General features: G+C 38.2%; 1 protein-coding gene across 1 annotated transcript in view; it reads right to left on the reverse strand.

The window, feature by feature from the left end:
* Positions 1 to 22,274, reverse strand: part of LOC118730557 (disintegrin and metalloproteinase domain-containing protein 5-like) — a 94,538-nt gene that overhangs the window by 16,701 nt on the left and 55,563 nt on the right. Inside the window, exons 17-18 of the mRNA XM_036458611.1 lie at positions 8,259 to 8,345; positions 7,435 to 7,546 (exon numbers count right to left, since the gene is read on the reverse strand). Coding sequence (XP_036314504.1) covers positions 7,435 to 7,546; positions 8,259 to 8,345 — 199 coding nt within the window. The remainder of the gene's footprint in view (positions 1 to 7,434; positions 7,547 to 8,258; positions 8,346 to 22,274) is intronic.

A 22,274-nucleotide genomic window follows, 5' to 3' on the forward strand; every position in this document is an offset into this window, starting at 1 on the left:
CTCTTACCCTATTCCTGCTTTAGATTTTCCCTATTCCTTCTTTTTATCCCATTAAAAATTCAACCTACTTATATATCTAATTTCTGATCCCCTGCTCCAAATACATGCACACTTCTCTCTTCTCTTTCTTCACAATCCATTTTTTTTCTCTCGTTTTTGCTTGTTGTTGTTTTATGTTTTTATTGTTTTGTTTTATTTTGCACTTTTCTCTATGTCCTATTGTTGTTGTTTGATTGTTTATTAGTTTGGGTTTTGTTTGTTTGTTTGTTTGTGTGATTATTTCTCTCTCTCCCCCCCTCTCTCTTTTTGCTTTTGTTTTTCCTTTCATTACTGTTATTTGTTGTTGTTTGTAGTTTTCATTCATCTCTGGGTTAATTGTTTTAATTTTTTGTGGAATAGTTGTTGTTCTCTTGGAGTTTTCTCCCGATATAAATAGTTTCCCCCCTTCTTTTTTATTCTCTTTCTTTCTCTCTTACATTTTTTTCTTTTCTCAATACCATTTTTTTCAATCTTTTTTTTTTATCCCCTAATTCTCTTATCTCTGGTGGTCCCTTTATTTGGGGTTATTAGTATCATGAATACATTTGTGTTCAGTGCCTTGTGCCTTGTTGAGTTGTATTCTTTGCCTTTAACTCAATGCAGGAGAGGGAGGGAGGGAGGGAGGGAGGGAGGGAGGGAGGGAGAGAAAGAGAGAGAGAGAGAGAGAGAGAGAGAGAGAGAGCGAGCTATATTACCAGATACCCAAAGAGGAGAGATAATTGGGGAGACTAAGAAACAGCCTGCATATGAAAGAACAAGAGGCATCACCAGAAAAGAAAGTAAACGAAATGGAGGCAAGGAACATGTCAGAGAAAGAATTCAGAGAAATGGTCATAAGATTGCTGAAAAGGTAGAAAGATAAATTCAACAATATGTGTAAGAATCAAGAGGAAATTAAGAAGAATCAAAAAGAAATGAAAATTGACATCACTGCAATAAAACAAAATCAATAGAAAGCATCAACAGTAGACTAGAAGAAGCAGAGGACCACATAGTGAGCTAGAAGACAAGGTAGAAAAAAATTCTCAAGCAGAGCAGCATCTAGGGGAAAAAAACAAAAAGAAAAAGAAAAAAAAACTTAAAAACCAGGAGGAGAGCCTAAGGGCACTTTATGACAACACAAAACAAAACAACATCCGCATAATAAGGATGCCAGAAGGAGAGGAAATTGAGCAAGGAATAGAAAACGTGTTTGAAGAAATAATGACAGAAAACTTCCCTGATATAGGCAAGTCCAAGAAGTTCACAGAGTCCTAAACAAAATGAACCCCAAAAGACCAACACCAAGGTACATTATAATTAAATTTGAAGACACCAATTACAAAGTAAGAATCTTAAAAGCAGCCAGAAACAGACAGAAAGTAACCTACAAAGGATCCCTCATCAGACAAGCAACTGACTTCTCACCAGAAACCCATCAGGACAGAGGAAATGGAATGAAATATACAAAATAATGCAAAGGAAGAGTCTGAATCCAAGGATACTATACCCAGAAAGGCTATCAATAAAAACTGAGGGAGAAATTAGGAGCTACACAGACAAAAAAGGACTAAGGGATTTTTATCACCAGCAAACCAGCTATGCAAGAAATGCTAAAGGGTCTGCTGTAAAAAGAAGAAATAAGAAGTGAAAAAGGAACACAGACATAAGGAATTAAAATGGTGACAAACAAGTACCTATTAATAATCACTTTAATAATAAATGGATTAAGTGCACCAATCAAAAGACATAGGGTAGCTGACTAGATAAGAAAACATGACTCATATATCTGTTGTCTAAAGGAAACCCACCTCAGAACAAAGGACTCGCACAGACTGATAGTAAAGGGATGTAAAAAGATTTTTCAGGTGAATGGAAATAAAAATAAAAAAAAGATGTGGTAGCAATACTTATATCTGACAAATTAGATCTCAAAGTGAAGGACATAACAAGAGATAAGGAAAGCCACTTCATAATAAGACAGGGAGCAACCCAACAAGAAGATATAACTCTGGTAAACATATAGGCACCAAATACAGGAACACCCAAATACAAAAAAAAAAAAAATCAGGAGAATATCAAGGGAGGGAATGACAGCAATACAGTCATAGTAGGGGACTTTAATACCCAACTAACAACACTGGACTAATCCTCTAAACAAATAATTAGCAAAGTAACATCAATCCTAAATGACTCACTAGATTAGATGGAATTAATTGACATCTTCAAAAGATTTCACCTCAAAGCCACAGAATATACATTCTTCTCAAGTGCACATAGGTCATTTTAAAAAACAGAACATACATTGGGACCAGGCAAAGTCTCTTCAAATTCAAGAAGATAGAAATTATATCAAGTATCTTCTTAGATCACAATGGCATAAAATAAAACTAGAAATCAACTAAAATAATCAAAAAATCAAACACCTTGAGTCTAAATAGCATTCTATTAAATAATGACTGGGTTACCAGAGAGATCAAAGAAGAAATAAAAACATCATGGCAACAAATGACAATAAAAACACATTCACAATCTATGGGAAATAGTGTCAACAGTCTTTAGAGGAAAGTTCATAGCTCTACATGCCTACCTCAAAAAATAAGAAACAATGGTAATAAATTATCCAACTCTACAACTCAAAGAGTTAGAAAGAGAGCAACAAAGAAAGCCCAGTGTAAGCAGAAGAAATGAAATAATAAAGATCAGGGAGGATATAAATGACATAAATGAATAATAAAGATCAGGGTGGAGACAAAAAAAAAAATACAAAAGATCAACAAAACCAAGAACTGGTTCTTTGAAAGTATAAACAAGATTTATGAACCTCCATCCATGCTCACCAAGAAGCAAAGAGAGAGGACCCAAATAAGCAAAATCAGAAATGAAAGAGGTGAAGTAACAACCGATCTCACAGAAATACAAATGATTTTTTAAAAAATACTATGAACAACTCTATTCAAATAAAATGGACAACCTAGATAAAATGGATATATTCTTATAAAAACACAAGCTCCCAAAACTCAACCAAGACGAATAAAAAAAACCTGAATATGCCAATAACTACCAAAGCTATTGAAACAGAGATTAAAAAAAAAAAAAATCTTCTAGCAAACAGAAGCCCTGGTTTAGACAGCTTTATACGGGAGTTCTACCAAGTATTTAAAGGATAACTAAACCTATCCTCCTCAGACTATTCAAAAAAATTGAAGAAGAAGACACACTTTCAAGCTCTTTGTATGAAGCCAGCATTACCCTAATCCCAAAACCAGGTAAAGACATCACAAAAGAAAGAGAACTACAGGTCAATATCCTTGATGAAAATAGATGTTAAAATCCTCAACAAAATTCTAGCAAATCAGATTTAGAAATACATTAGAAAGATCATACATCATGATCGAGTGGGATTTATTCTGGGGATGTAAGGATGGTACAATATCCACAAATCAATAAATGTGATACATCACATAAACAAATTGAAAGACAAAAATCACATAACCATATCAATTGATGTAAGAAAAAGCATTTGACAAAATCCAACACCCTTTCTTGATTAAAAAAACAACAACAACAAAAAAAAACTTCTCAGCAAAGTGGGAATAAAGGGATCATACCTCAACATAATAAAGGCCCTATATGACAAACCTACAGCAAACATCACACTCAGTGGGTAAAAACTAAACTCATTTCCCCTAAGAACAGGAAGAAGACAAGGATGTCCACTTTCACCACTCCTGTTCAACATAGTGGGACCAGGCAAAGTAATCAGACAAGAAGAAATAAAAGGCATCCAAATTGGAAAAGAAGTAAAACTGACCTTATTCACAGATGACATGATACTATACATAGAAAACTTCAAAGAATCCATCAAAAAACTACTAGACTTAATAAATTAATTTGGCAATGTAGCAGGATACAATATTATCACTCAGAAATTATGGCCTTTTTATACACCAATAATTGAAATCACAGAAAGAGAAATGAAAAAAAAATCCCATTTATCATTGAACCAAAAAAAATTAAGATACCTAAAAATAAACTTAACTAAGGACATAAAAGACCTGTACTCAGAAAACTATAGGACATTGAAATAAGAGATAGAGGAAAACAAATAAATGGGAAAACACACCATGTTCATGAATTGGTAGATTCAACATCATTAAAAAGTTCATACTACCTGAAGCAATCTACAGATTCCATGCAATACCTATTAAAATACCAATGGCATATTTTAAAGACCGAGATCAAACTCTCCAAAAATTCATCTGAAATAAAAAAAAAAGACCCTGAATAGCCACAGCTATCCTGAGAAACAAGAACAATGTCGGAGGGTTCAAACTACCAGACATCAAGCTATATTACTAAGCCACAGTTCTCAAAACAGCTTGGTACTGGCACAAGAATAGACATACAGATCAATGGAACAGAATAGAGAACCCAAAAATTGACCCAAGCCATTATACTCAATTAATATTTTAAAAAGGAGGTAAGTGTATACAATGAAGTCAAAACAGTCTCTTTAATAAATGGTGCTGGGAAATTTGGTCAGATACATGCAAAAATAAATAAATAAATAAATAAATAAATTTTTAAAAAAAAACTATCAGTCTAGTAATAATTAATGTCGTTTCTAAACATTCGTTTAAAATCTTGCTTGGCGTTGACTTGTATTGACATAACCTTCAAACACGTGGTATCTACAGAACGTGTGAAGTGCAATTAACAAGTTTTGCTTGAAAAAGTTTGTGTTTGGTTTGGTTTTTGTTGCAAAACTAGGGCTAAGAAGATGGCGGATGAAGAGCATATTCGGCACTGCATGCTTTACAAGTTCCAATTAGGAAGAAAAGCAAGTGAGGCTGCAAAAAACATCTGTAGTGCTCTTGGTCAAGATGCAGTTAGTGCCAGAAAATGCCAGCGTTGGTTTGAGAAATTTCGTGAGGGAAATTTTTCGTTAGATGACAAGAGTGGTCGAGGCCATGTGTCCAATTTTGATCAAGAAGCTCTTCAAGCTCTTTTGGTGCAAAATCCTCAAATTACCCAACAAGAGCTTGCGGCAACTTTAAATTGTTCACAGAAAACAATTTCCAATCAGTTGCGTGCACTTGGCAAAGTCCAAAAGTTTGGAAAATGGGTTCCTCATGAGTTGACCGACAACAACCTTAATCAAAGAGTCACAATTTGCAGTTCGCTCCTCTCTCGTCAAAACCGTTTGCCGTTTTTAGAGCAAATTGTTACCGGAGATGAACAATGGGTGCTGTATGTTAATTTGAAAAGGCGGCCTCAATGGTTGGACAAAAATGAGGCTCCTCAGCCCACGCCAAAACCTGACTTGCATGCGAAAAAAGTGATGTTGTATGTTTGGTGGAATTTTAAAGGAATTCTTCATTATGAACTTTTACCATCTAACCAAACCATTACAAGTGCAGTGTATAGTGCCCAATTGGAAAGGCTAGCCCAAGCTTTAAGAGAAAAAGAACCCGCGCTGATTAATCGGAAGGGTGTAATTCTTCACCACGATAACGCACGACCGCATACTGCAAGAATCACTGCTGAAAAATTGCACCAGTTGGAATGGGAAGTTCTCCCTCAATCTGCATATTCTCCTGATATTGCCCCTTCCGATTACCATTTGTTTCGTTCTTTGCAAAACTTTCTTCTTGGAAAAAAATTTAATAATGAAGAATGCCTCAAAAATGCATTGACCAAATTTTTTGCATCAAAATCACAAGAATTTTACAACAGAGGGATTAAAATGCTTCCTGAGCGTTGGGCACAAGTAGTAGAAAACAACGGCAACTATATTGTTGATTAAATTTTGTTGTATTGTTTAAATAAATTAGATTTAAAAAAGTATTAGAAAACATTAATTATTACTAGACCTAATAGATCACCAACTTACACCATACACAAAAACAGACTCAAAATGGATAAAGGACTTGAATATAAGACAAGGAAACCATAATATATCCTACAAGACTCCATAGGCAGCAAAATTGCAGACATATGTCATAGCAATATCTTTTCAGACATATTTCCTAGGGCAAGAGAAACTAAGGATAAAATCAAATGGGACTACATAAAAATAAAAAGCTTCTGCACAGCAAAAGAAACAATCAAGAAAACAAGAAATCCCCCTGCATGGGAGAACATATTTGCCAATGTTATCTCTGATAAGAGTTTAATTTCCAACATTTACAGGGAACTCATACAAGTTAACAAAAGGAGGATAAACAATCCAATCAAAAAATGAGCAAAGGACCTAAATAGACCCTTCTTGAAAGAGGATATTTAGAAAGCCAAGAGACTTATAAAAACATGTTTAAAGTCACTAATCATCCGAGAGATGCAAATCAAAACAATAAGGTACTTAGCTCACACAGGTCAGAATGGCTATAATCAACAAACCGACAAACAAGTGTTGACGATGATGCAGAGAAAAAGGAACCCTCTTTACTGATAGTTCAGCCAATGTAGAGAAAGAGTATGGCATTTCCTAAAAAAAAAATTTAAAATGGAACTGCCTTTCGACCCAGTAATCCCACTTCTAGGAATATATCCCAAGAAAACAGAAAAACAGAAAAACCAATCAGAAAGGATATATGCACCCCTATGTTCATAGAAGCACAATTTACAATAGCTAAGATTTGGATACAGCTTAAATACCCATCAGCAGATGAGTGGATTAGAAAACTGTGGTACATCTACACAATGCAATTCCACACTGCTATAAAAAAGAAGGAATTCTTAACATTTGCAGCAGCATGGATGGAACTGGAGAGCATTATGCTGAGTGAAATAAGCCAGTCAATGAAAGAGAAATACCACATGACCTCTCTCATTTATGGATAATAAAGAACATTATAACCTGATGAACAAAAAGATAGATACAGAGGCAGAGAATCATCAAACAGACTGTCAAATTACACCTGGAAGGCTGGGGAGGGTTGCAGGGAGAGGTAAGAGATCAACCAAAGGACTTGTATACATGCATAGAAGCATAACCAATGGATGCCAGACACTGGGGGAGTGGGGTGAGGGCATGTGCTGGGGGATAGGGCAGGCTTGGGGAAGGTCAATGGGGGGGAAAGGAGACATATATACTATTATTTGTAATACTTTAAACAAAATTAAATTTTAAAATAAAGGGAATGGAAATTCCCTTTTCTTTTCTTCAGAAAAGAAAAACAAACAAAATACGTGTTTTTTTGCTTCAATTCTATGGTAATCTAGCTTGTAATCTATACTTTAATTTATTCTGTTTCATATTATTTTATTATTTTTTCATTTAAAAACTTTAATGTTGACATAAATACCTTTCTCTTTGCTCACTTTCATCTATCCACATCTCCCCCTTGATTGTTCTTCACTCAATTGTCCGTATTCAAGGGTTATATATATATGTTCATTAAAGATACTAACCTGCATTGGATAGATGCCCATCATCCTGACTTCCAAATGCGCCTTTTTCTGCTGCGCAACGAGGAGGAGAAAACCCCTTGTCACAATGGCAATGATGGAAATTGTTGCAAAACTAGAATAATCAGAAAATAGAACAATTTTTTTATATACAAAGATGGTTTACAATAGAGACAAATGAATATTCTATGTTTATTCAACAGATAAGAAGCTATCCATTCTAGAAAATTGATCTTAAACAATTCAACTAATTTTTTCTTGAAAGTATCTATACCTTAAAAAGTACATCTAGCTTCTGTTACCAAGTTAATTTTTTTTTATTCTTTCAACTCTTCACATAGCCAAAAACAAATATTGGCAATTACCAGTAACATGTCATTACTTGTCATTTACTTTCTAGCTTCACAGGATAGCCCATACCCTAAATTAATTAGTAAGACTAGAAAGAAAAATTCATATAACTTTATTCTCTCTGTAAAAATAATATGATTTTGGTTATATGGTAACACCTAGTGCTTATAGCACATCCACCCCACATATTTTCCAAACATTTTATATGTCCAGAATTATCTTATAAAAACATGTTTAAAGTCACTAATCATCTGAGAGATCTAAATCAAAACAACAATGAGGTACTTTATCTTCTTTAATGGTTTGGCAATATTTCTTAGTAAAATAATGTTAAAGCTATAAATTATAGACCATTAAATGGCACCAAGTAGTATAAAAATTATTTAGAAAATTATTCAAATGATTTTGTAAACCTCTAAACTGTTTCTTAAAAATTTCAAAACATGTAACTTAAAAAGAAAATTGAAATTACTTACTCCTCTGTCGTTACAGTCTCTAGTATTGTCGCATTGAGCATAATTGCTCATGTGTCTAATCTCTTTACACTGAAACATGACACAAAACTAAAACAATTCAAAAGGAAATGAAAAATAAAATCAGCAAACAATTGATTGTGTACATTGATAATATAGATGAAAAACTATTAAAAAATTCCAGAACTCATATTACCAAGGACTGACATAAAAATCCAAAAAATAAAATAATTGTAAGTTCATTGAAATAAATGTGAAATAAGCTATGTACATTCAGATTATAAAGTTGTAATCAGATGTAAGAAGTTGGAAATTTTATTTTCTTACCATCTAACACCAGAAGTCCTCTTAGAAAGATACATTCTTGAAAAAATTATTTGATTAGTTCCTTGAGTTCAAGATTTCACTGAAAAGCATTTTTAAATGCCTATGCCTGAGCTCCACCTGAGACCATTATATTAAAACTAGAGGCTCGGTGTACAAAATTCATGCACATGATGGTGGACCCAAAGCCTGGCCTGTACCCTCTCTAATCCAGGATCCCTCTCGCAATCCTGAACCACTAGTTCCTAATTGCTCCCCTGCTGGTCTGATGGCCCTAACTGCTCTCCCTGACAGCTTGATACCCCAACTGCTTTCCTCTCCTAGCCTGATCCCCCTAACTGCCTACCTGATCTCTCCTCCTGGCCTGATCCCCCTAATTGCATATATGCAATCCCCTTCTAGCCTAATCGCCCTAAATGCCTATCTGCTCTTCCCTGCTGGCCTGATCCCCCTAACTGCCTAACTGCTCTCCCTTGCTTGCCTGATCCCCCAATCTGCTCTTTTCTCCTGGCCTGATCCCCCTAATTGTCTATTTGCACTCCCCTCCTGGACTGATTGCCCTAAATGCCTATCTGCTCTTCCCTGCTGGCCTGATCGCCCTAATTGACTGTTTGCACTCACCTCCTGGCCTGATTTCCCTGACTGCCTATCTGCTTTCCCCTCCTTGTCTGATTGCCCTAACTGCCTATCTGCTCTCCCTTCCTCTCTACACTCTTCAGACCGCTGGCACAGGTGTTTTGAGCTCTCCTCCATGGTCCACCCCCACCTGATTGGTCATTACGTGACATTATCCTGGTCAATTTGCATATTCCTCTATTATTAGTATAGATTAGAGGCCCAGTGCATGAAATTTGTGCATGGGGATGTGTGTCCCTCAGCCCCACCTGCACCCTCTCCAATCTGGGACCCCTCGAGGGATGTCCAACTACTCTCTCACAATCCAGGACTGCTGGCTCCAAACTGCTCATCTGCCTGCCTTCTGTATTGCCCCTAACTGCTTCTGCCTGCCAGCCTGATTACCCCCTAACCACTCCCATGCCAGCCTGATTGATGTCTATCTACTCCCCTGTCAGCCTGTTTGCCCCCAACTTCCCTCCTCTGCTGGCCTGGTCACTCCCAACTGCCCTTCCCTGCAGGATTGATCACCCCCAACTGCCCTCCCTTGCAGGCCTGGTACCTCCCAACTGCCTTCCCCTGCTGGCCATCTTGTGGTGGCCATCTTGTGTCCACATGGGGCAGGATCTTTGATCACATAGGGCAGGGGTGTCGAACTCAATCAGAGAAGGGGCCAAAATCTAAAATCCAGCCTAAATCGCGGGCCGAATGGTTTACTGAACAGTCATAAACTGACAATGTTAACCAGAAATGTGAATTTAAAATGAGTGGAACAATCTTTTCCTTAACAGTGCTGTTAACCAACTCACATGCTATCAAGCAAAACAGTAATATTGGAATGTACCTAAAATGCTCATTGTTTTGTTTTCTGGCTAGATGTCTGACACCGTTTTCCCCGGATCAATGAGTCAATGTTCGGTTTTATTTCTTGGGCTGTAGCAACCCGCAAAACAGCATGGAGGTTGTCATCGGTAATGTGTGATCTGTGCTTGTTTTTGTTCAGATTCATTATTGAAAACATCTGTTCACAAAGATAGGTGCTCCCGAACATGGATAGAATACGGGCAGCATGAAGTCGGAGCTCTGGCATTGAGTCAGGGGGAAGTAGAGGGTAGAAGTCCTCAATTTCAACATCCTGAAACCTTGATTTCAGGCCACTGTCAGACTGAAGCTCGATTATCTCCATCTGAAGGTGATGGGGCACATTGTTGACATCAACTGTAAAAGGATTGGCAAAGATGTCAAAGCCTGAGTGCTGTGTTCTAAAGTCAGAGAAGCGCCGCTCAAATTCACTTAGTAAATGGCTAACTTTGGTAGCCAGCCGACTGCAAGGAAAAGTACCAGAAATAGTGGTTGAGATACTCAAACAAACGGGAAAGTGGGCAAGATTGTCCTGTTCCAGTTGGGACTTCCATAGTTGAAGTTTACGCTGGAATGCTGTGATCATGTCAGACATCTTCGTGATGACTTGTTTGCGTCCCTGCAGCTTCAGATTCAGTTGGGCGAGATGCTCGCATATGTCACACATCATAGCAAAATCACATAGCCAGGCGGGATCCGACAGTTCAGGCAAGGGCTTTCCTTTACTTTCCATGAAAAGAGCAATTTGTTCTCTGAGCTCAAAAAATCTTTTGAGGACTGCGCTCTTGCTCAGCCATCTTACTTCTGTGTGGTATGGCACGTCTCCATGCTCTGCACCCACCTCCTGTAAAAACTGCTGGAACTGGCGATGATTCAGGCCACGTGCCCGTATAAAGTTAATAGTTTTAATGACTGTGGTCATTATGTCATTCATGTCCAGAACTTTTCCACACATAGCCTCTTGGTGGATAATGCAATGATAAGTAATCAAGGGTGTGTGGCAGTAACTTTTTTGCATTCTTTCCTTCATTAGTCCAACCAAGCCTTTCTTTTCTCCGCACATTGAAGGTGCGCCATCGGTAGTTAGCCCCACCAACTTTTCCCAGGGTAATTTAAAATTATTTATAGATTTCTCCATAGCCTCAAATATATCTCTACCAGTCATCGTCCCATGCATGGCAGCTACATCCAAAAGTTCCTCAGTGACAGAGAGGTCGGTCTTCGTAGCACATATAAAGATGGACAGCTGCGCTGTATCAGTGTTGTCTGTACTTTCATCGATAGCAAGTGAAAAAGCGAGATAACTGCATGCCTGTTCGGCCAGCTGTGATGATAGATTTCCTGAAAGTGCTTGAACTCTATCTGCAATGGTGTTTCTTGACAAACTGACATTTTGAAAACTCTGTATCTGGTCTGGGCATACTTGCTCACACACTTTTAGCATGCATTGCTTCAAAAAGGCACCCTCTGAAAAACACCTTGAAGTACGGGCAATTTCTTCAGCCACTATAAAGCTTGCTTTCACTGCAGCATCATTTTTCGCTGTAGCCTTTGTAAACATTTGCTGCTGTGATTGTAGTTTGCCTTTTAGTTCTTTAACAATTTTATGCTTTTCTTCCAAAGTATATTTGCCATACTTAACATTATGTTTGGTGTCAAAATGACGACGTATATTGTACTCTTTCATCACCGACACTGTCTCATAACACAATATACACACTGGTTTGCCCTCTCTAAGCACAAACATGTATTCATTTTCCCATTTGTCATTAAATTGTCTGCCTTCACCGTCAACTTTTCTTTTCCTGGACATTTTGGGATCAATATTGGCAGTAAAAGATGTAGTTTATTGGAAATTTGCGTTAGAAGGAAAAAGTTGAAAACTGCACAGGGATAGCTTGATTTGGCAGATGGAGTGGAGAAAAAAAAAGTCAGTCAATAAATGCCTGGCTGGGTACAGATAGCAGATTCTGTTGCGATTTTTATGCCTGCACTTTATGCCAGGAACTGGCAGCTTCTGCTGTGTATTTTTTATGCCCGCACACTCACTCTCTCCTCTGCTCTGCCACCCGCACAACCACATCGGATGCCGGACTATAGGTCACGCCTCCTGAATCTCGTGTGACTTGTTATCTATGCGCATGCGTAATAGATAGCAAGTACAGCAGCCGGCGAGGCGGCCGGCGAGATCACAAGCCTCCTATGCCACCGCATGTCATTGTGATGGAACGCAGCAGAGTGCAGTGATGACAGCGCGGTGCGGGCCACATTGCAAGGCCTGGCGGGCCGGATTTGGCCCGCGGGCCTTGTGTTTGACATGTGTGACATAGGGGAAGCTATCTTGATCTTATATGTTGGAGTGGTCAATCTGCATATCACTCTTTTATTAGATAGGATAGAGGCCTGGTGCATGGGAGGGGGCCAGCTGGTTTGCCCTGAAGGGTGTCCTGGATCAGGGTGTGGGTTCCCTTGGAGTATGGGGGTGGCCTGAAGGAGGGGCCTGTGGTTGTTTGCAGGCCAGTGATATCCCCTAGTGTCCCAAGTGGAGGCCCTTGTATCTGGAATTTATTTACCTTCTACAATTGAAACTTTGTAGCCTGGAGCGGAGCCAAGACTCGTGCTCCATCTGTGGCTGCCGCCATTTTTATAATTGAAACTTTGTATCCTTGAGTGGAGGCCTGGGCCTGCCAGAGTATGTGGAAAGCTTGGCTTCCTCTGTTGCTGGGGAAACCCAAGCTTCCCTTCTGGTAGCCATCCTGGTTGGGTTCATTTGCATACTCACTCTAATTGGCTGGTGGGCGTGGCTTGTTATTGTAGCAGAGTGATGGTTAATTTGCATATATATTTTTTTTTTATTAGGTAGAATACCTGAGACAGGGTCTAGGCAATTATCTGTGAGCAGTCAGGGTTGAGTATTATTTGATGGGAGATTGAAGTTTTAACATCATTAGTATAAGGCTACTCCCATAGCCACATAAAATTGCAACTACATAACAACCATCATTCAGAACCATCTGAAATCTAACAGAATGGAAGTCCTACAACTAGAGATTTAAAGAAACCATATGAGATTGGTAGGGGCAGAGACCTAGAATTGGCTGTTCCCACAGCTATGTATGGAAAATAAAAATTGGAAGAGATGCCTTTCCTGTGGAGGTTACTCATGAGAAGCAAGGGGTCCCAGTCCCATACTAGGCCTCCAAGACCAGGTTCCAGTGCCAAAAGGAGAAGTCCCCATAGCTTCTTGCTATCCAATCCAGTGGAGATTGTGGCTGAGTGAGATGGAGTGCTGCTGGAGTCCCAGGTAGTCCCCCTTAAAGGGCCTGAACATGGCCTTACGTGGACTCACTCCCTCTGAGTTATAGCAATGGCATAGCAACTTGAAAGGAGTCAGAGACACACAGGCAGGAACTGAATAGTCTGGCATCAGGGCAAGAGCTGAAGGGTATCAGCTTACGGCTAGTGAAAGCCATTGTTCCTTTACTAATACAGTGTCCCCCATGCCCAAACAGGCAGGTGGACACCATATCTGAGTCTCCATCAACCTGCCTCACTCTGTTCACCCTGTCCTGATGATTCCCTGAGACCCTTGTCTCTCTTGCTGGTCTCCCTCAGCTGTTTCCAGTGGCTTTTCCATACAAATGGTCTATTGCAGTTCATGCTTCAGATTTTCCTAAAATCTCCCTCAAACAAGTAGAATCTGGCCTCTGTGTACCCTGAATCACTTGCTAAGTGCCCCCGGGCTCAACACTAGCAGCAACAGGCCTTTATTTGTAGCTTAGCCTCTCCTGGGCAGCTTCAACCCCAGCACAAGTAATAGCTATCTATAGGTCACCCATGCCAGGTACCTCAAGCAGACCACAGGCAGTGCTGACCCTGAATCTCCCAGGAGGCCCAAGAGCCAGTGTACCAAGTTAACAGCTTCAGACTACACTAGATGAAAAACCTCCTACCCCCACAAGCAACACACCCAAGGTGATGACTCAGTGAGCACCAAAGACCCTCTAAAATAAGTTCTGCTTTGTAGTGTCAGCTCCTGAGCAACAGCTGGCATTTTGTAGTCACAGCTGGTCTTCACAGCCAATTGGCCTGGGAGGTCCCAGTGAAGTGCCAATAGTAATCAAAGCTCAAATACAAAAGTACAGTTCTCACAGTCTGTCAGTGACAGGATGTAAGCTGACAAGGTCCTTGCATCTGAGGGGGCTAGCAGGGCTGGCACGCTACCCAAACAGTTTTTCCTGACTTGTTTGGATGGCGATTATCAGTAGAATGAGAGCAACTTTTCATGGCTTGCCAAGAAGTCTGTAACCATTTACTGAGATTTACTGTACTAAGAATTTGTCCTTCAGTTCTATCCCTCCTTTAGAGATTTAAGAGGAACAAAGAATACATTCCTCTGGACAGACCTTGTGTATAAAAAGCATTGCACAGTGAATAAACTTGCTACGGTTCCTGGATGACTTGTAGTCCTCCCAACCCCGCTCTTCTGTCTTTCTTTCCTCAATTCCCACCTCCCTACCTCAGCCCGGATCAACCTGCCAGGCAGACCCCAGCAATTGGCGCCCAAATCCAGGGACCTGAGGACTTGGGAAGCAGACAGTGAGGAACTCCTCCGAACAGAGTGCACTCGTTAAGGGAGGAGCAATTTATTGATAGTCGAGAGTAAAGCATGGGACAAAGTGGAAGTGCCCTTTAGAGGCAAATGTTAAAGTCTACGTGATCACAAAATAATGTTGTTTCTTGTTCAAATTAGAATCTTAGTGTGTGTATAGAATTTAAAATCTGTAATGAGTGGAACTCCACTGCTGAAACTGCCTCTGGTGTGGAGAAATCCAAAGGCAGCTGGAGAGGGCAGGGCTATCTGCTCTCCCACATTAAGATTACTTACAATAAGACTACTTAATGCCTTGTTTAAAAATTATAAGAGAACTTACAGGGAAATGCAAATCTTGGCCAAATTGCTGTGAGTTATTACTTCAGAAAGCCAAAAGGAAAGAAAAAATTTGAGATCTGTCTATCTTTTAAGCATGAAAAGAAATTCAGCCAGATCTGTTGCTGATGCTTCCCCTGAAGTAAGCAGGATATGGTGGAAGGGAGAGACATGAGGCGATCCAATATAGAAGCCCGCTCTCCTAGTATATTAAATTAAAAGTTTCCTTTCTCGCCATAAAAATGTTTTAAAAATTTAGAAATACATCTGGGATATCTATACACGTGTAAAGAGAAAGCTAGTATAAGACAAAATGTGCACACGTCCAATTATGGATAGGTCTTGAACTGGACTTAACTCTTTACAAGGGCTACAGAAATTAAAAACCCAGAGTTGGTTCTTTTTCCTGAGAAAAAAACGGTGAAAAAAATCTTCTTGAAAGAAATTCAAGCTAATTCCAGCAACAAGATTTGCATTTCCATAATAAAAGTAGTTTTCAAAATGATAATGAACTTTATTTAAAAATTAACTTTTAAAGCCTTCAAGAAAATAAGTAAATTTGTCTCTGTTATAGAATTTATCCAAAGTAAATATTTTAAAATAATTATAATTGATTCTAGAATCTCAAAGAAATTATTAAAATATAGATGAATAAATAATGCATTAATACTAAAGATCTAAGTAGCCCAGGTAACTGGCTACATCCTTTGTTGAGGGAAGAAAGGATAGAGGCTCTTCCCCCAGCAGACAGTTAATATAGTGTCCTGCCAGTAGCCATTTTAAAGAATGTGATAATTTACAATCGAATAAACAAAACCTACTTTCCCAGAGCCACTGGCAAATAAAAATTAAAGTTTAAATTTGCCTCATAAAAAACCTAGAGGACAGAATTGAATCTATTAATTGATTATGTCTTGTATTTTTCTTAGAAATATAAAGTGTTATTAATCTAAGAACTACTAAATATATTTAACTTGCCAGCTTTAAAAGTTCAAAGTACAAATTAAATCAGGAGAAATTATAGAGTTGTGGTAATTAAATACTTAAAGCATAAAAACTTATTTTTAAGAAGATAAAATGTTGTATTTCCTCTAATAATTAGGAATTCAAAATATATTAATTATTGGTCTGATTTTTAAAAGAGGATTGATTCTATAATCCAGTTTAAATATATTTTATATTCTTTAAGATAATTTAGTTATACAATCTATGAAGCATATATATTTTTTAATTAAAAATACCTACTTAAGTTACTTTATAAATTAGCTTTTAAAATATAATCAATGTCATATAAATTAAATTACATGAGAAGCCAATATTTTATAAATAATTGAATCCTAACTTTATGTGGCCGCCTACATTTTTAATTAAGCTAGAGGCAGGGCAACATTTGTGGCTTATGAATTCAAAAATAAATTTACTTTATTTTTAAAGTGAAAATACCTTGTCATGATAACAATCAGCACCTGTCCATTGATACAGGTTGCCCAGGACCAAGGGCAAGGAAGGTCGGTGTACACATCCTTCTACATAGAAGTCAAAATACTTAATATTTTATATTCTACCAGGAACCCTAGCTTAGGGGCTTGATTTATTTCTAACACAGGGAATAGTATTAACTACCACATTAAAAAAATATATCTCAGGTATTAACATTTTTACAGATAGATACAGTTCTAGAAAGGCTAGATATATTACAGCAGAGGAGCAAAGGTCCTTCAAACCTCTTATATTTCAATAGAAATACAAGCTCTTATTTATGCCTTAACAGATTTTACTACGGAGCCCATCAACCTATAGTAATAGTACTTATATGGTAAGTATAGCAAAAATTATTAAAACAGCTACTAGAAGTCACAGTAATTCAGAGGAACTTTTCATTTAATTTTCAGTTTATAAAATATTATTTGAGAATGGCAATTTCCATATTTTATTAGAAACAATGTCCTCAGTATATTATTCACCTTCCTATACCAACTTTAGGGGTAAATCCCCAAAGACTTAAACCTAATCCAATCTAGTAAAATAAATATCACTCAATTGTAGAAAGAGCCATTCGTACTCTTAAAATCATTTAAAAAACAAAAAAAGGGGGAGACAGATGTTATGTATCACCTCAAGAAAAGCTCAGTCATGCTTTTTATACTTTAAAAATTTTTTTAAATTGTGATGCAGAGGATCGTACAGCAGGCGAAAGGCATCAGGCCTGTACAATAACCTCCACTGAGTCAGCTAGGTGGAAGGAAGCATAAACCAGAAAAGAGTTTTATCAGATTCAGTAATAATGTGAGGAAGAGGTTGTGTTTTATATCTTTCCAGAAGGAGCAATAAAGCCAATTCAGGTGCCAGAGCATTACGTGTGTCACCACAGTGGACTCAGACAAACACCTGTGTCCCTTCACTCAAAAGGACTAAGGACTGCCCTAATGACAGCAAAGCAAAAGAAGAAGAAAACTGAAAGCTACACAAGAGACTGAGGTACCAACATAGAGTCATCTGAAAAATCAATGACTGAAGTGCAGCAGATACTTCTTCAATCATGTTCCTACTCATGCAAGCATCTGTTAGCTGCCAGTGTTCTACAAAGTCTTGCACAGCCAAGTCAAAAGACTCTGAGTAAATATACATCAGCAGCACAAGAGACTTTTTTTTCATTTAGTAGCTAAAAATGTTAACATATCCATAGTTTTAATTTCTCTCTTATTGTTTTGTTATTTTTTAATAGCCAAAGTTTTGCTCTTGACATTCAAGTTTTAAAAATGATAACATATATATATAATTCAGTTTTGCATTGGCATTGTTTATAATTACTTTAATATTAGAGCTTTATTATTATTTAAATTTTACTTTTATTATTAGTAGCCTAAAAAACAGAAAAGGGGGATCTGTTGGTGACAGGATGTAAGCTCACAAAGTCCTTGCATCTGAGGGGGCTAGCAGGGCTGGTCCCCAACCCAAACAGTTTTCCCTGACTTGTTTGGATGGTGATTATCAGTAGAATGAGAGCAATCTTTCATGGCTTGTCAAGAAGTCTGTAACTATTTACTGAGATTTACTGTACTAAGAATTTGTCCTTCAGTTTTATCTCTCCTTTAGAGATTTAAGAGGAACAAAGAATACATTCCTCTGGACAGACCTTGTGTATAAAAAGCATTGCACAGTGAATAAACTTGCTACAGTTCCTGGATGACTTGCAGTCCTCCCAACCCCGCTCTTCTGTCTTTCTTTCTTTTCTCAATTCCCACCTCTCTGCCTCAGCCCATTTCAACCTGCCAGGCTGGCCCTGGCAACAGTCCACATCAGGGTGCCTGGAACATCCAGCTCAGGTGACTGGGGAAGCTGTGCTACTGAAGCCTACACGCATCGACTAAATAAGGCTACTCCAGCTAGTCCAAAAGATGTTGCATCTCTAGCTAATACATAAAAACAAGATAGGAAAACCTCCAAAATGCAGAGACAAATAAAAAGATCCAAAATGAAAGAATAGGAGACTTCTCCAGAAAAAAATAAAAACAAAAACACGAAATTAAATGGAGGCAAGAAAACTACCATACACAGTTCAAAACAATGGTTATAAGGATGCTCAAGGAACTTAGTGAAAACATCAACAGCATGGAAAAGACAAGAAACCATAAAAAAGAATCATTTGGAAATGAAGGATACACTGACTGACATGAAGAATAATTTACAATCAAATTAGCAATTTGAAATAAAGTAAACAAGAAGTATCCAATCAAAATGGAAAAAAGAAAAAATAATTTAAAAAAAGAATAAAGATAGAGAAACCAAAATGGTGGCATAAGGTAAACACCTAAATGCAGCCTACCACAACAATTTCAAAATTACACCCGGAAAACAGAGCAAACATCGCCCTGAACCACCAGAAGGCTGGCTGAGTGGAAGCTCTACCATCTAGGAAGGGAAGAGAAAGGACGCTGAGCCTCAGAAGCTGTGGAGGTACAGAGATCTGTGCACACAGAAAGGGCGCAGAATTCGCTGCTGGCTTACTTGTAGCATGTGTAAAGAGGGCAGGCAGCTAATGCACGGCTAGCTTTCTTGTTCAGGAGGAAAACAAAACCTTCCTATTGCACTGATAGCCAGCTCCAGTCAGATAAAAATTGGACTGTCAGGAAGTGGGCAAAACTCTCTCAGAGGTGTGCATAGCCAGCAGCCATTACTGCAGGACTCAGGAACAGGACCCTCTTAGGGAGGTCTGATGGGAAACCAAAGCTTGTCTGTGCCACCCTGAGATTCCGTCTCATCCAAGTGGAGCACAGAAGCCCTCCCAGTGGCTAGCTTTCTCATTAGGGAGAAAAAACCTCCCAACAGCACTGATAGCCAACTCTGATCCGGGAAGAAATTGACGGTCAGGGAGCAGGCAAAACTTGAGAATAGCCTTCCCCCAAATAGTGCGCGCACCAGCAGCCAGTGTTGTGGGACTCGGCAAATAGGACCCTCTTAAGGTGGGGCTGATGGGAAACCAAAGCTTAACTGTGCCACTCTGAGACTCTGCCCCATCCAAGCTGAGCATAGAAGCCCTCCTAGCTGAGACAATGCTGATCCTCACAACCAGTTGGCTTGGAGATCATCTTTCCCCAGTGATACCAACAACAAGCAAGGTTTAACAAGATTGCACACACAGCCCACATAGGGCTGCACCAAGACTGTCCACCTCAGGTAACTGGGAAAGCTGAGCTACTGGGCCCTGCTAGGACACCTAGCACACAAAGCTACTCTATCAACTCAGGGAAGCAGCTAAAATGCAGAAAAGAGGCAGGCCACAAAGAAAGGAAATGGAGGAAAGCAAAAGAATGGACATAGAATTCAAAACCACAGTTATAAGATTTTTCAAGAATTTCCTAGAAAAGGTCGATAAAATAAACGAGACCTTTGAGGATATGAAAAGGAATCAACTAGAAATAAAAAGGAACCAACTAGAAATAAAGAAAACATTGTCTGAAATAAAAAAAATATTACACAGAGTCCTAAAAACAGAATGGAAGATCACAAGAATCAAGTCAAAGATTTGGAACACAAAGAGCCAGAAGACACTCCTCTGCAGAAGCAAGAAGACAAGAGAATCCAGAAAGTTGAAGATAGTGTAAGAAACCTCTGGGACAACTTCAAGTGAACCAACATCAGAATTATGGGGGTCCCAGAAGAAGAGAAAGAGCAAGATACTGAAAACATACTGGAAGAAATAGTGACAGAAAACTTCCCCCACCTGGTGAAAGAGTTAGCCTTACAAGTCCAGGAAGTGCACAGAACCCCAAACAAAAGGAATCCAAAGAGGACCATACCAAAACACATTGTAATTAAAATTCCAAGAGCAAAAGATTAAGAGAGAATATTAAAAGAGCAAGAGAAAAGCAGGTAGTTACCTATAAAGGAGCACTCATACGATCGTCAGCTGATTTCTCAACAGAAACCATGCAGGACAGATAGGAATGGCAAGAAATATTCAAGGTGATGAATAGCAAGAACCTACAGCCAAAAATACTCTACCCAGCAAAGCTTCTCAGAATCGAAGGTGAGATAAAGAGCTTCACAAATAAAAAAAAAAAGCTAAAGGAGTTCATCACTGCCAAACCAGAATTATATGAAATGCTGAAAAGTATTCTTTAAGAAGAGGAAGAAGATAAAGATAAAAATTATTAACAACAAATACGTAACTATCAACAAGTGAATCTAAAAAACAAGGGAATTAAAAAATCTGATGAACAGTATTAACTGGTGAATATAATAGAATCAGAGGTATAGAAAGGGACTGAACTGAGGATTCTCGGGAAAGAGGGGAGTGGCGGGTGCGGGAAGAGACTGACAAAAATTGTACACCTATGGATGAGGACAGTGGGGGTGGGGAAAGGGTGGAGGGTGGGGTAGGAACCTGATGGAGGGGAGTAATGGGGGGAAAAATAGGAACAATTATAATAATCTGAACAATAAAAATTTATTAAAAAAAAAAAAAGAATGAAGATAGTGCAGAAAGCCTCTGAGACCTCTTCAAACATTGAAATCCTCACATCATGGGTATGCCAAAAGGAGAAGAGAGAGCAAGAAATTGAAAACATTTGGAAAAAATATTTTTAAATATTGTTTTTATTAATTTGAGAGAGAGAGAAGAAGGGAGAGGGAGAGAGAATTAGAAACACTGATGAGAGAGAAATATCAATCAGCTGCCTACTGCATACCCCCTACTGAGGATTGAGCCTGCAACTGGGCATGTGCCCTGACTAGGAATCAAATCAGTGATCTCTTGGTGCATGGGACAATGCACACCAGCCAGATATATATTTCCTAGTTCTGTCTACAGATAGGGCTAGATCAGTGAAACTCTAGTAGCAAAAGCACAATCAGCACCTAGATCTTGGTTTCTAATGGTCATTTCTAGTTAAAATGAACCAGGCCTCCTGGGAGAATGCAAGTTCTAGAAACTAAGACACAAAATATACAAAATGGACCTAGAATAGTTTGTCATTCCAGAAAGTAAGGAAGCACTCCAAAAGAAAAGCACATACAATAATAATAGTATGTTGAAGCAACATAGAAACAAATTGAAAGAACTCCCAATAGCCAAAGTTAGAACAATTTGAACAATAAAATAAAGTCATACTGGATAATAACCAAAACTATAACATAAAAATCCATGGATTCCATACTGCTACAAATATATGATTAAATGAATAGAGAAAAATAGGCAAAAATATGCATAATTCAAAATGATTTAAGTACATACTGAATTTCCAAGAAAGTGGAATACAACTTATTACTCAAATATAGGCTTAAATATAGGCTATGCATAGTATGCTATTCAATGAAGTACAATATAGAAAGAAAATAAAATTATTTAGTGATAAGTATTCAAATATTACCACACCCATGTGATCAAAATTAATATCAACAAGTCTGTATATTTGATATGATGTAATCTTCTTCCAAAGAAGGGGGGTGGGAGTGGACATTATAAGAAACTGTACTGTCGAGAGGAGCCTAAATGTACACAGTAAGTAAATGCAAAATGGTACTCTGGGTTGAATCCTAGAAAAGGTCATTAAGGAAAAGCTAAGGAAATCTGAATAAACTACTAGATTTAGTTAATCTTGGCTTAGTATGACAAATGTATCACACTACTGCTCAATGTTAATAGAGGAAACTGGGTGTGTTGCTTAGGGCTAGAGATGGGCAAGTGGGCAAGAGAAGAGGTGATGGTATGTTCTAAAACTGGATGTGCTTATGGTTGTACAACTCTAAATTAATCAAAAGCAATGAATTACACATTTACCATAGGT

This window comes from Pipistrellus kuhlii, unplaced genomic scaffold (genome assembly GCF_014108245.1).
Source record: "Pipistrellus kuhlii isolate mPipKuh1 unplaced genomic scaffold, mPipKuh1.p scaffold_m20_p_3, whole genome shotgun sequence".
In the NCBI taxonomy this organism is placed as follows: Eukaryota; Metazoa; Chordata; class Mammalia; order Chiroptera; family Vespertilionidae; genus Pipistrellus; species Pipistrellus kuhlii.